This window comes from Marmota flaviventris, chromosome X, assembly GCF_047511675.1.
Source record: "Marmota flaviventris isolate mMarFla1 chromosome X, mMarFla1.hap1, whole genome shotgun sequence".
Taxonomy (NCBI): Eukaryota; Metazoa; Chordata; class Mammalia; order Rodentia; family Sciuridae; genus Marmota; species Marmota flaviventris.
This window is the reverse complement of record NC_092518.1, coordinates 11,861,543-11,875,112: the sequence shown is the minus strand read 5'-3', so window position 1 is coordinate 11,875,112 and position 13,570 is coordinate 11,861,543. Positions and strand designations below refer to the sequence as shown.

Sequence of the window (13,570 nt, the reverse complement as noted above, 5' to 3'; positions counted from 1 at the left end):
TGAGGTGGCAGAATTTTGGTGCCAAAAAGGGAAATACAGCTTTATTTGCATTATTAAAATATAAATACAGGCTCAAATAACAGAGTCCAGATGCAGGCTGAAGAGAAACATAAATATTGATATTGTATTCTAATGAACATTATGTTTCACTGGCTGTCATCTGTCCACACAGCTACTAGCTCTTCTCTCTCTTAGATGGGTAGTATTAAGAAATCAAGAGTAACTAAACCCCAGAATAGGGCTTCTATTTCATAAATCTAAATGCACTTACATAGAACAATAGGAAATCAAATTCTAAACAACTTACTTTGTCCTCCATTGAGGTTTCAAGCACCAGAATAAGTTGAAAATACAGGTGCAAATCAGTATTCTCTGCTACTTAGAAAATTGCATCTGAGTAATAAGGTCCTTTTACATGTCTTTAAAAATGTTATTTTAGCTTTATCTTAGGAAAGCTCCCACTTCTAAATTACTCCTGGGGACTCTGAGGCCAGATTCTTTCCCTTGTCCAGAACCTGATTCTCCCTAAAAATACAGCACCAAGATATCATCATTAGCCTATCACCATCGGACCAAAAGTAAGGAAATTCCACTGTTTCAGAATTCCACTGTTTCTATGTATAAGATTTCTTATACATAGAAAGGCTAGTTCTTAGTCTAATTCTGCTTGAGAGCCCAGAAGCTTTGTGGAAGAATTTTCTTCTGATGTCATATTCATACAACAGTCCCAGTTAGGGGCTGGTTCTAGGCCATCAGAGTTCCAATACTGTTTTTTTTTTTTATCCCAAAGAGTGTTACCTACCTAGAGTGAAGTGAATTTTCTCTCTCTCAATACTGCTGTGGATTATACAAGTAGATACAGGTGTTGAAACTGATCAAACTACACACGTAAGATCTGTACATATTATAGCATGTAAATTATACCTTAAATTTTCTTTAAAATGTATTAAAATACCTTTTAAGTTTTTCCAAGAGAGAAAATAAGAATAATCAACAACACTCTAGGAGAAGTGCCTACTTTTTCAAGATCAATGGCTTTACCAAACACATTAGGTATATGTGTGAGAATTTGCTCTTACTCCCCCTAAAAGGAGCACAAAATGCTATATAACATAGGTTCCTTTGGAGCAAGTCTGTCAGGGGAACAGGGAAAGGGGCTTTCCTTTTCTTTTCTATTCCTTTCTGTATGGGTTGGGTTACCCAGCCCTGCACATAAGCAAGAATGCCAAAGCTCTAATGTGGACCCAACCATTTCTTCATACTTCTACCATCTCTCACCAGGATTACAACAGTCCCCTACTTGATCTCCCTGCTTCTATCCCTCCTGCCTCTCACACTCTCTTCTTAACACAAGAGCCAAAGTGATTCCTTGAAACACCAAGTCAATCGTGTTACTCCTAGGCTTAAAAGCCTCCAGTGACTGCCAACTTCACTCAGAGCAAACGCAAAGTCCTGACAATGACCTACTGTAAGACCCAAGATGATCTGTCCCCATCCCTCCATGCTGGTCTCCTCTCCTCCCACTCTCCTCCTTGTTTACTCCACATTCACCATACTGGAATCATTGCTATCACTGAATCATGCCAGGTATGTGCTCACCTCAGGACCTTTGCACCAGCTATAATCGTTGTTTGCTGGAAGAATCTTTCTCCAGCAATTAACATAATTAACTCCCTTACTTTTTTCTAACCTTTGCCTAAATTTCACTTCCCTAATGAGGTCCATTTGACTACCCTATTGAAAATGGCAACCCCACCTCAACCCTCTGGATCATCTGCACCCTGCTCTACTTTCTTTGTGCCTATAGTACTTGCCACCTTCTAACAGGCTTTATATTTTCCTCAAAAGTATCATGTTTGTTGTTTAGATTATTGCTCTCCACTGGAACATAGATTCTTTGTAACTTTTTGTTTACCAATCAAATGTGTCTAGAATAGTGTGTGACACATAATAAATGAATGAATCTGGATGATAAGCTATTGCTCATTTTTCTCTTTCTAAACTTTACTGCATAACAAAAAGTGCTCACAAAGAAAGAAGACCCATAATTGATGTCTTTGACTATGCAAAGAGACACAGCACTGCTTGGTCAGCTAGACCCTTCCCCTGACCCAGCATTTCACGATTTAGACAGAGGTTTTCGCCTACTTGGAAAAAATTATTGCATGCTTTCTACTCTGATCAAATTACACATCAATAAAATATCCAGTAATAGTCAATAATTATCAGGGGCTCACCATGTAGCAGGCAGGATTCTCAGTAGTCACACATTTGGCTCCTTTCAACAATCTAATGCAATAGGTACCCCTTTTATCTCCATTCCATAATAGATGGAGAAAAAGAGATATTCAAAAAATTGTTCAAAGTCATACAACTTTGAAGGGGTGGAGCTGAGATTTGAACCGACACAGTCTAGCTTCAGAGTCAACACCCATAACCACATACTCTCCTGCTTCCTAACACTTAGATACACCATGGCTTTCCCAACCTTATACAAACTGAACCTAAGGAAGCTCCAAATGGCATGAATTCCCAGACTTAAGTAATAAGGACATCAAGTCTTCATCAGGTACTCTAAAAGACAGAAAGGGACAACACCCCGATTTTCTGCCTTTCACAAACTGGACACTCTAGAGCCAGATAAATGAACTCTAGGACCCAGGGAATCCCCTTGCAGTCCAACAATGCAGTCATTCTATGGCAAAAAATGGCAAAGAAGATCCCCCCATATAAACTTTTTACCTATTATATAAAATAATTAAAATGGTTCCTCTGCTTGTTACAAGTGGGTCCAGTCTGAGCCAGATTAACCTCATTTCCCTTTTGAGTAGGGCTATTACACCAGGAGATCAAAGGCATGCTACAGGCATCTTGATTTCAGCAAACCATTTGACAGTCACTCATGATGATAGATCTTGTGGGCAAGGTGGAGAAATGTGGTTTGAACAGAAAGGTGGGGGTTGCATTTGTTGCTGCTGCAACAGTGGTACCCAAGGAATGCTGATTGATAGATGTCAATTTGGAGGGATGCTGCTAGTACTGCCTGGCAATGGGCCCTGGTCTCTGAGTCCATCTAAACAATAATTTTATCAGAGATGTGGATGATGACATAGAATCATGTTTACGGTGTCTGCAGAGAGCAAAATGCTGTGGGCAGTAGCTGACACACTGAATCAAGATTTTAAACCATCACCACTGATTAGAAATGAAAGAGCAAAGCAAATAAGATTCAATTTTGCAGAGACAATGGGAGACACTTGTGAAATTGAAGTTCAAAATAATAACTGTACACCTAGAATCTAGGAAATCTCTTATTTAAAACTACCACTATAAAAGAAGAGGGTTCATTGGGCCATAAGAGCAAAAATACCCCTAACAGAGTTGATCAATAGTTAAAACATGGACCACCTTGGTTCTAAGGGGGCATTCATATAAAGAAAGGAATGGGTCCGTTCATATTCTGTACCTATGGTAGAGAGCAACCAAAGTGGGAGGGAACTGGGAAACTGCCATTAGGAGACTTGGTGGAAGGAACTGAAGTTGTTTTACCTGGAATTAAGACCATAACCTACAGGTACTTAAAAGATGTCCTGGAAAAGAGATTCCTTATGGCCCCAGACCTCAGAACCAGGACTAAAAGACTACTACTATAAAAAGAGTTAGACTTAAGGTAAATAAGGACAATGTGAGAATAGGAACTATCCATCAATAAAATTGGGGTGGCATTGATCACTTCCGATTCCTAAGAGTCTCCATGCGCATAGAAACAAGATGGGCTGACATTTCAGACCCCTTAAAAAATTCCAATGCTGGATAGGAAGTTGCATTTCATGGGTACTAAGGTCTTTTCCAACACTAAGATCCCAAGATTCTATGACTCTTGTTAAATCAACTTGATTCTTGGTTAATTTCACTTTGAATGACTTAAAGCACGTAACAAGTAAGTATTTTTTCAGCATATGGATACCTATTTCCTCAGATTATTATTTCAATAAATCCAAACCTTCTCATGTTCATTAATGGATTGAGAGGTATACCTTATATCAGAAATAAAAAATGATCATACCTATCATAGTCATTCACAAAGATGAGCTAGGCAGGGTCCCTGATATGTGGTCTTACAGTAGGAGTACCCTCCAAAATGTTTTTTCAGTATATTTTAACCTTAGAATAAGATAAACCACTCCTGCCTCATTATTTTTATTTTAAGTTATTAGCAAATATGATTCATGAAGATTTCTTGATGTAAAAAAAAAATCTTTCAGGAATTTTTGTGTTAGATGGTTTGTTCCAGGAATACCTTTCCTATGATTTTTTAATAGAGTGACACAAAATCTTATATCCCCCAATTTTTAATAGAATAAAAGGAAATTAAACGGAACCATCAAAACTAAATTCTAGCCATGTTTAAAGTTATCATTGACCCTAAATTTTCAGTGTCATATGAAGTCAGTGAATTCTCAAGACTCATGGGATAATATGAGACAATAGAAGAAATTTCACATGTCGTAGTAATTTAAAGGTTATGCCCACTAAAGATAGACTAGAAAATCCAAAACTACTTTTCTGATGGCATCATGTGGAAAATGCCATCACATATGGGAAGAAAGAAATCTTCATTGTTAACAACTTAGCAATATCAGTCCAGCAGAAGCTAAAGATTTCCTCAGTAAAGCAGTTTGGTAGTTTTTATCTAAAAGCCCAATACAATAAAAGAAAAGTCTAGAAAGAAATGTGTTGCTGTTACTGGTTATGAAATTACAACCATGAATTATTAACCTTTGAAAGATTGCTTTCTTCCCAGTTGTTCTATGATAGGTTTAAAAGCAGTTTTCAGTGGAGCTGTTAGGATCTCATAATGCCTCCGAGAAATTCACTGAGCAGAGCCAGAAAGAAATGAAACTTAACCACAGTTACTGAGTCATTCAAGAAAACACATTAACCAGACTGCAAAGAGTTTTTACAACTGGTAGAATGAACAGAATGGAGAGGGAAAACAAGATCATCTTCCAAAAGCAGAATGAACTGATTAGTGTTGCCACACCAACCCCAAACATCCACTTCACCCAATGTGTTACTTCCTAGTTCCTTTCAGGATTTAGCAGTTTCAGTATCTGCTCTGACTGAAATTATGCTTCTCCAACAGGGAGTGTAGACTTCCTGGGCCATCACTAACCCATTCCACAGGGCAAGAAACAGCATTCTCAAAAGCAGGCTGATGGAACATCGAGAAACTGATGTTCTTTATCATCATTAGACTTGAGTTCCTTCTGTGCTCCTTCTCACTGTAGGCAACTGGGCTCAATCCTACTGGATAACTCTGGAAATGGTGCAGAACATGATGTAAAGCTTTGATTTCCAAAACATAAGGGAGCTGGAGCATTTGTCCAACTCCTTTTCTACCATTGGTTGAGTGCTGCTTTGGGGACATTAATTTGCTGGCGCCTCTGGCTTTCACCAAGACTAAGCTTGATTCATTAGCCAGACCAAAACAAAAACCCAAGGCAAAGTCACAGTAGTTTACAGTAACTAGCCTTCAGCATGAGAGGTGAGGTCTGAAGGAATGCAGCAGGGCATGGATAGTGTCTGCTGTACAGAATAAGTAAAGCTAAAATGAAGGTGAGCATGGAGTTCAAGAGGTGAAGGAGGTGGTGATTAAGAAATTAGATTCCACTTCACAAACAAGATGATGATCAGCTGAGCACCAAAGAATGAAGAGAACTTAGCTAGTGAAAATGTTCTAGAAGGAAAGAGTAGTATATACATGGGCATGAAGAATGAGAAAACCTGGAAAGTTGGAGAACACCAAGTACTTCAGTATGATTGGTGCATAGAGCTGGACTAGGGTGAAAGGTGAAGAAGGCAAGGAAGGTGATAGATGGGAGAGTAAGATATGATATATCTTGCCAAGAAGACAGAATTATATCATAAAAGGTCTTGACTTTAATATAGTAATTTCTGTGGATTTATGTGGAAACATGTGGCAGAAAAGTCTAGTGGGTATAAATACAACATGTAGACTCAGACCTGGATCCTAATTCTAGGCCCCAACACTTTCTAGCTGTTGCTAGGAACAAACTGCTAACCCTCAGTAAAATGGGAAAAATAATAGTACTTATCTTCTAGAGCTATTATGAAGACTAAATATGATAATGTATATAAAACTCTTAGCACTGGAGCTGATAAATAGCAAAGTTCAACAAATTTTAGCTAAAAATAAAATCAATCCATTTGATGAATGACAAACATGTCACTGCAGTGCAATGGAGAAACGATGATCTTTTCAATAAGTAGCAATGGGTCAACCGTGCATCCATATGAACAAAGTCAATCTTGACCCCTACCTCACACCATCTGCAAATATCAATTCCATATGAATTGTGGGATCTAAATGACAAAAGCAAAACAAACAAAAAAACACTTCTAGAACACAAGTGATATCTTCATGGTCTTATGGCTGGTAAAGACTTTGTTTAAGAATGGACAGCAGAGAACACAAAAAAACACTGTCCATAAAAAAAGGATTAATATAAACTGGACCACATAAAAACACATAAGAACTGCTCACCAAAAAGTAACACTGAGAGTAGAAAGGCAGGCCACCGAGTGACAAAAGGTATTTGCAATACTCATAGCTGACAAATGACTCATATCCATAGTATATTAAAAAAAAAACTCCTACAAGGTAATAAGAAAAAGGTACAAAGAACCTTATTTTACAATGAGCAAAAGTGTTGAATGGGTAATTCACAAAAGGGAATATCCAGATTGCTTTAAAAATATGAAAAGATGTTCAATTTTGCAAGCCATCAGAAAAATAGAAAATAAAAAAATTAAAACCACTATAAGATTATATTACATACCCACCAGAGTAGTTATAATTAAAAAGATAATACCAGAGTTAGTGAGGATGTGGAGCAACTGGAATTTTCATATACTTCTGGGATTAAAAATTGCTACAACCCAGGCTAGGGTTGTGGCTCAGAGATAGAGCTCTCACCTAGCATGCGTGAGGCACTGGGTTCGATCCTCAGCACCACATAAAAAAATAAAATAAAATAGAGATATTGTGTCCACCTATAACTAAAAAACAAATATTTTTAAAAAATGCTACAACCGGTTTAGAAAACTTAGGTGGTATCTACTAAAAACAACATATCCATCCCTTTTCATCCAGCATTTTCACTTTTAGATATATATACATGAGCTCATCAAAAGGCAGGTAGAAAAAATATTCATGAAAATAGTCCTAAAACAGAAACAATCCAAATGCTGATCATCAGGAGTATTAATCAACAAATTGTGGTATATGCACATAATGGAATTTTATTCAGCAAGAGAATAAATAATCTACTAAATATGCAAACAACAGTGAAGAATATTACAAATATAATGTAGAGTGAATAATGCTAGACACTAAAAAGTATATGTGTGTGTGTGTGTGTGTGTATCTCCACTTATATAAAATTAAAAGGCAGGAAAATCTAACTGATGGCAGTAAGAAGTCAGGAAAGTAGATACCTTTGGGGAGTGGCAATAGTGAGTAGTATGGGGCTTGAGAGGAAAGTGTTTCAGGCAGAGTAATGTTTTATTTCTTGACCTGGGTGGTATTTTCATGAGTTATTTGCTTTGTGAAAATCAATCAAGCTGATTTACAATCTGTGTGATTTTCCATACAAATGTTATACACACACACACACACACACACACACACAGATATAAAATTTGTTTTTAAAATTCAGTAACTAAATATAATCAACAGCAATATAATCAAAAGCTAAAAACATTAAAATGTCTGAGGATAGTATTTTAGCTTGACATTGAAGCCCATGAAGTAATTTCAAAGTGTCAAGTATTAGTGACTGAAAAGCTGGACTCACTTCAAGTTCATTACCATAAATCTTAGAAGGCTCTCAACACAACCAGATAATCCCACTGCACTTCCTTACTGCATCCATGTTCCCTCCCCCCAGACAACTTATTAACACCTTCCCTTCTCTCCTCACATTGTCACACCCTCTCAGTTGATGACCTCATCACATAATTCACAGAGAAAATAGATGTAATAGTAGAACACCCCATTCCATCTCTGTCACTCTACCAGCCCACCTGCCTCTCTGTCTCTATGCGCCATTTTCTCTCCAGGTCCCATGAGTGAAATGGTGCTCTCATCTAACCCCATCTCAGTTTCTCAAGGACTTCCATAATGGCCCAGTTCCTTTCCCCAGCATTTTCAATTTCCTCTTCTCCATGGAATGTAAACATGCCTAAAATATCAAGACCTTTTAAGAAAATCTCCCTTGGTACTGTATTCCACTCCAGCCACTGCCCCATTTCTCTTCCAAGCAAAACTCCTTGTAAGAATTGTGTGTCATTGCTATTTCCTCTTTCACCCCTCCTGTTTTTTCTCCAGCTTCTCTTATTGGGCCTTAATCCCCACGCCTCTACTGGAATGCCACTTATCAAGGCTTCTAATTAATTACAGGCTACCAAACTCTGTGGTTTCTTCTGTTCTTGGTGCCCATCTTACTCTCACAAGCATTGAACCAAGATGCTATTCCCCTGCATCCTTTTTTTCTTTCATTTTTTGGTGTGTGTGTGGTGTTGGGGATTGAACCAGGGCCTCACACATGCTAAACACATGCTCTACCACTGAACTACCCCCTAGCCCCCCTCCATTCTTGAAGCACCTTCTCCTGGCTTCCATCATACCACACTCTCCTGATTTTTCTTCTAGATTTCTGGCTATTCTTCCTCAGCTTTTCTCCTTTCCTATTAAACTTTCAAAGTTAGGCTCCTTTAGGCTAAATGCTAGCTCCCTTTCCTTTACTATCTACACTGTCCCAAGGTCAGAGCTTCACCATACCATCTCTACGTTTATGTCTCTAATTTGCTTCTTCATCCTGTCTCCTTATCCTGAGCTCTCAACTCACGTCTAATTGTGTGAGACACATCACACAGACTTAACATGGCTCAAATGGAAAAATATTGATTCTATTCCCCCCATAATAAAATATCCACTCTCCCACTAGCCTTCCCCAGTTTTGTAAATGGCACCAACTTCTATAAGTTTTTTCAAAGAAACTGAATCATCCTTAATTATTTTTTTCTCATACCCTTTACCCAATCCTATCAGTAAGCCCTATCAATTCCATTTCCAAACTGAATTCAGAATCCAACCACTTTTTACTTTCTCCACAGCTACTTCCCTAGTTCTACACAACAACACTAGCTTCACTATCTAACTGGTCTACCAGCCTCCAGGCCTGCCTCAGGGGTGACTTTGCTAAAGTGTACTTCAGATCAAGTCATCCCTGCAAAAAGCCTCCCAGTGTGTCTGAGGGCAGCAGAAAGCAGCTGAGGATGGGCATGATAATCTGGGGGGGGGGAGGCTATACAGGGAGTGTAGAGGCACTTGGACAACCTCAAAGTGACTCACTTTCAGGCTTCTTCTCCCTTTTAAACTCTTACAGGCCTGAGCAATAATGTAGCTGATACCACTGGTACCCCACTCAGAGCCCCTCTGCCCTCCCTGGAGGATCTCTGTACACATTCTTATGCACACCACAGGTTTTTGGTAGCTCTCTCTACCTGGTCCTAGGAGCATGCTGGGATCATACATGAGGCAAGCCTCAGAAGCCAGGATATTCACACTCCAGGCTCTACCTTCTATCTGCAAGGAGCAGAAGTTGTGCAGCAATATTCCAGCTTCCTCACCCCTCAGCAGAACACATCTGAGGTGTGTGCACCAAAGGGTCCTAAGCTGGATTCAACTGCAGTTGTCTGCAGTGGTAACCAGTTCACATCAAGTACTAGCTTTTCTCTCTTCCCGGTTTCACTTCCACGCTCCCTCTCTGGGATTCCTGGGATCTCCTCTCAAACTGCATGTATGAAAATCTTTGTCTCTGTCTCTGCATTCTGGGAAACCCAAACTAACACATGTTAATATTGTGTTTTTACTCCCAAAGGTAATGCCTTCTATGACATCAAATAAGAACAATGACATCTAAATTTAGATGAAGGAGAGGAGACAGAGATCTGAACACAAAGTGAAGAGACAGCATTTTGGAAAAACAAAAAAGAATAGATTTTTAAGTCTTTCCCTGGGTATTATATTAGTCTCTTCTTTATTCACATATAAATATACATGAATAGAGTATATATTCACCACTCTATGCATATAGTAAAGGTCCTCCTCTTATTTCCATAACCATTAGTTGATACTCCAAACAGTTAAAAGGACTTGAAAGGACTGTTAAAATCCAGATACAAAACTACTGCTGCCTCTAAAGAAAGGACAGAAAGGAGGACACATTCTCCACTGGCAGTGAGTTTCATTTGTGTGAAATCAAACTATTTAAGGAGAGGTGTGTCCTCCCCCCACTCCCACCGCCACCATACAGGCACACAGGGGAAATGTATGCACCACTCAACAGTCTGCAGAACTTCCCTCCAGTTCTTTTGAAGTGAAATCACCACTCCCCGCCACAACCACACTCCCCAGATATCAGTGCTGTTGAAAGTGAAGGGCTTGTCCCTGCTGTGTGGTTAGGGGTAAAAAAGGAGGCAGGATTAAAGCGCTCATTTCCAGTCCCAAAAGTAAAATACGACTTGGCCTAAGGCAGTCCTAATTCTTTCCAGAACTCATCCCCGGAATTGCCCTTTTAAACAACCAGTCATTAACCCAACTCCGGGTCTTTTATAGCTGCGAAAACCGATCCACACATCATTTATTCATTACGCTTATTATTATTGTTATTGCAGAAAAGCAGTGAATTCCCAGGGCGGGGTTCAAAGGGTTTTTTTTTTTTGGAGGAGGAGAAAAAGAGGGGCAGGCGGCAGAGCAAGGAGGTTAGGCTGGGCTGCGCGACAGAGGTGCACGGAAATCCCAGGAAAGGTTGCCTCGACCGGGTGTGCTCCTAGGCCACCGGCGCACGGTGCAGCTGCTGCAGCAACAGAGGAAGCTTCTTACGTAAGTCAGAGTCGCTGACATCACCTTTGCTGCGAGCGTTGCAGCGGGACTAGGCGCCAAAGGACCCGCGTACCAGACCAGCACTACTGTCTTTCGCTGGGGTCCTTCCTAAATGATTCCCCTGCTGCTAGATTTGGGCAACCATGCACCAGGGCACTGGCCTGAACGCCCCTTGGAGAGCAGATGACACAGAATGACTACTTATCAGGAGCTCTGTGATGTCGAAAGAGTGAAGTCAACGCACAGTGAAGATGCCCAATGGTCTTCCAGACCTCCTTCCTGGCTCTCTCCTCGAAAACTGCCTGGCAGGACTGGTTCATACGTAAATCGACACAAGCTGGTAGATTTGAGGGAAAATGCCCTGGGGCAAGGGTAGGGGAAGAACAGGTACAGATGGCCTAACGAGCCATTTAGAAGGAATTCTAGGTTGTTGGGGCAAAAAAGATGACCTGGGTCTCCTCGATCTCCCTAGGGACCAAGCAGTAGCTGCTCCCCTTCGTTCCTCCGGTCCCTCCAGACCCCAAGGGTTTTCAGTAGAGCACTTTGGAGTTGAATCCAAGAAGAGAGGAGCATCGCACTACGTCGCACACCCATGAGAGGCATAAGTTCGGGGAATCCAGGCAGCCCGTAAGGTCATAGAAAGAGTGACAAAGCCACTGCAGGAGCTTTAAAAGGTTATCTACTACTCCTGGAGCCCCCAAGCATGGCTCTGGGCTGGGTTGCTGGAAACCACAGGAGTTGCACCCTTCCCTCCTCCCAAGGACAAAAAAGGCGAGTCCAAGAGGTGAATGACAGACAGACTCTCTCTGCCTGCTATCCCCCATATACGCTCCCTTTCTGAGCGTTTTCAGCCCACGGATGCTTGCGAGTTCAGAGGCTGCCCTTTAACTTTCTGCCTTCTGATGTCTGCATCCCTGCCTTCATGGGGGTTAGCCTGGCTTTACTAAGCCCCAGGAGGATTGGGGTGGATCTCAGGGCAAGGGAGGGGTGGGAAGGCGAGAGAGTAAGGTGCAAGTTGCAGCAGGCGCGGTGCCGCGGGGCTGGGATTGCGGTGACAGGGGAAAGCGCGAGGGTGCGGCGCAATAGCGATCGCCCCGCGGGCTGACGGCGCGAGTACTCACGCACTGCCTCCTGCTTGGGGTCCAGGGTGCCGAGGATGCGCTGCACGCCGCCGAGCTTGCCCTGCAGTGCCCAGACACGGCGGTGGGTAAGCTGGATGTCGCTCTCGAGCTCCTGGAAGAGGCTGCACGCGTGCCGGGCCACGTCCGAGAGCTGCCGGAGGACACGGGCCAGCGCAGCGTTGCTGACTGCGCACAGGTCCAGCATGAGCAGCACAGCCGCCGCTGCCGCGGTGGAAGCCTCACCAGCTGTGGACGCCTCCTCCGGGACCCCCGCCGCGCTCTCCTCGCCGGCCGCAGGCGCTTCGCCCTGAGGCTGCTGAGCCTGGTCAGCCGGCGCAAGTACCGGCGGCGGAGGTGGCGGCAGCCCGAGAGGCGCAGGGGGCGCTCGGGGAGGTTCCTCTGGCCCCGGCAGCTCGGCCTCCTCCCGCCGGCCAGGCGGCTGCAGGGGCGGCGGCGGCTCGGCGCTGCCTCCACTCTCATCCTCGTCTGGGCCGGGCGCCGGGCGCCGCTGCCGGCACAGCCACTGCGGCTCCACGATCCGCTTGGCGAAAGGCATCCCGCGCAGAGGAGCCGCGACTTTCTGTTCTCCTCTGAGCGCCTCTCTTGAGCTGGGGACCGGGCGCGCCCACCTGAGCAAGGAAAGGGCAGGAGTCCGGCAAGGCGCGATCCGGGCAGTCCAGATACGCAGGGGGCTCCTCGGCTCACCTGGCCTCCCTTTCCCCGCCCTCTCCCTAGCAAATCAGTCCAACTGGTCCTCCTTCGGGTGCACAGTTCCCTCGGGAGGATGACAAGCGCCTGCACAGAAATCCAGGGGTGCGCCTGGGTTCCTCACTTGCTTCCAACAGGGGTCGGCTGGCTCAGCTCCATCGTTCCTGCGCTCGCCGCCGCCGCCCCGGCCACTGCCGCCGCCGCCTATATAAACGGGTGTGTGTGTGTGTGTGTGTGTGTGTGTGTGTGTGTGTATGGATGGGTGTGAGTGTGTGCGCGCGCCTCAGTTTGAAAGTACCCCGGCGCAGGCCTCTCCCCGCGCGCCCCTTGGCCGCTCCGGGGAGCGATTGCGCCCGGGATCTCTCCCCCTCTCTGGGCGGGGAGGAGGTTTCGGAGAGGCGCTCTGAAAACCCGGAGAGAGGAATCCGCCTCCAGCCGCGGCGCAGGAGGCGGCGCGGGGGCGGCAGGGCCGACGCAGGGCGGGGGAGGCCAGGGCGAGAGGGGCGCAGCGCCCTGTGCGGCCGCTGGGAGTCACTGGTGGCCTCGCAGCTGTGGGCGCCTTCTGGCTCAAAGACATTTCCTCACATCCAAGGGGTTAGCATTGAGACAGTCAATGTGGTGGGGGTGGGGAGTTCTCAAGTTGGGAGTGGGGGTGCAGGTAGAGAACACAGAGGGAGGAAGGTGGGATATTGGGGATGCGGCAGATTTGGCATGTTGGAGCAAGTTCCTTCGTCGAATTCCAGCTTCCTTCAAGCCCTTTAGGTTCCTA

At 43.8% G+C, this 13,570-nt stretch overlaps 1 protein-coding gene across 2 annotated transcripts in view; it reads right to left on the bottom strand.

Annotated features, from left to right (window-relative positions):
- The window catches only part of Nhs (NHS actin remodeling regulator), a 330,401-nt gene extending 317,752 nt beyond the window's left edge, over positions 1-12,649 (bottom strand). For both annotated transcript variants that reach the window (XM_027927401.3, XM_027927402.3), the window contains exon 1: positions 12,094-12,649. In XM_027927401.3, coding sequence (XP_027783202.3) covers positions 12,094-12,649 — 556 coding nt within the window. The remainder of the gene's footprint in view (positions 1-12,093) is intronic.
- Between the last annotated feature and the right edge of the window lie 921 nt (positions 12,650-13,570).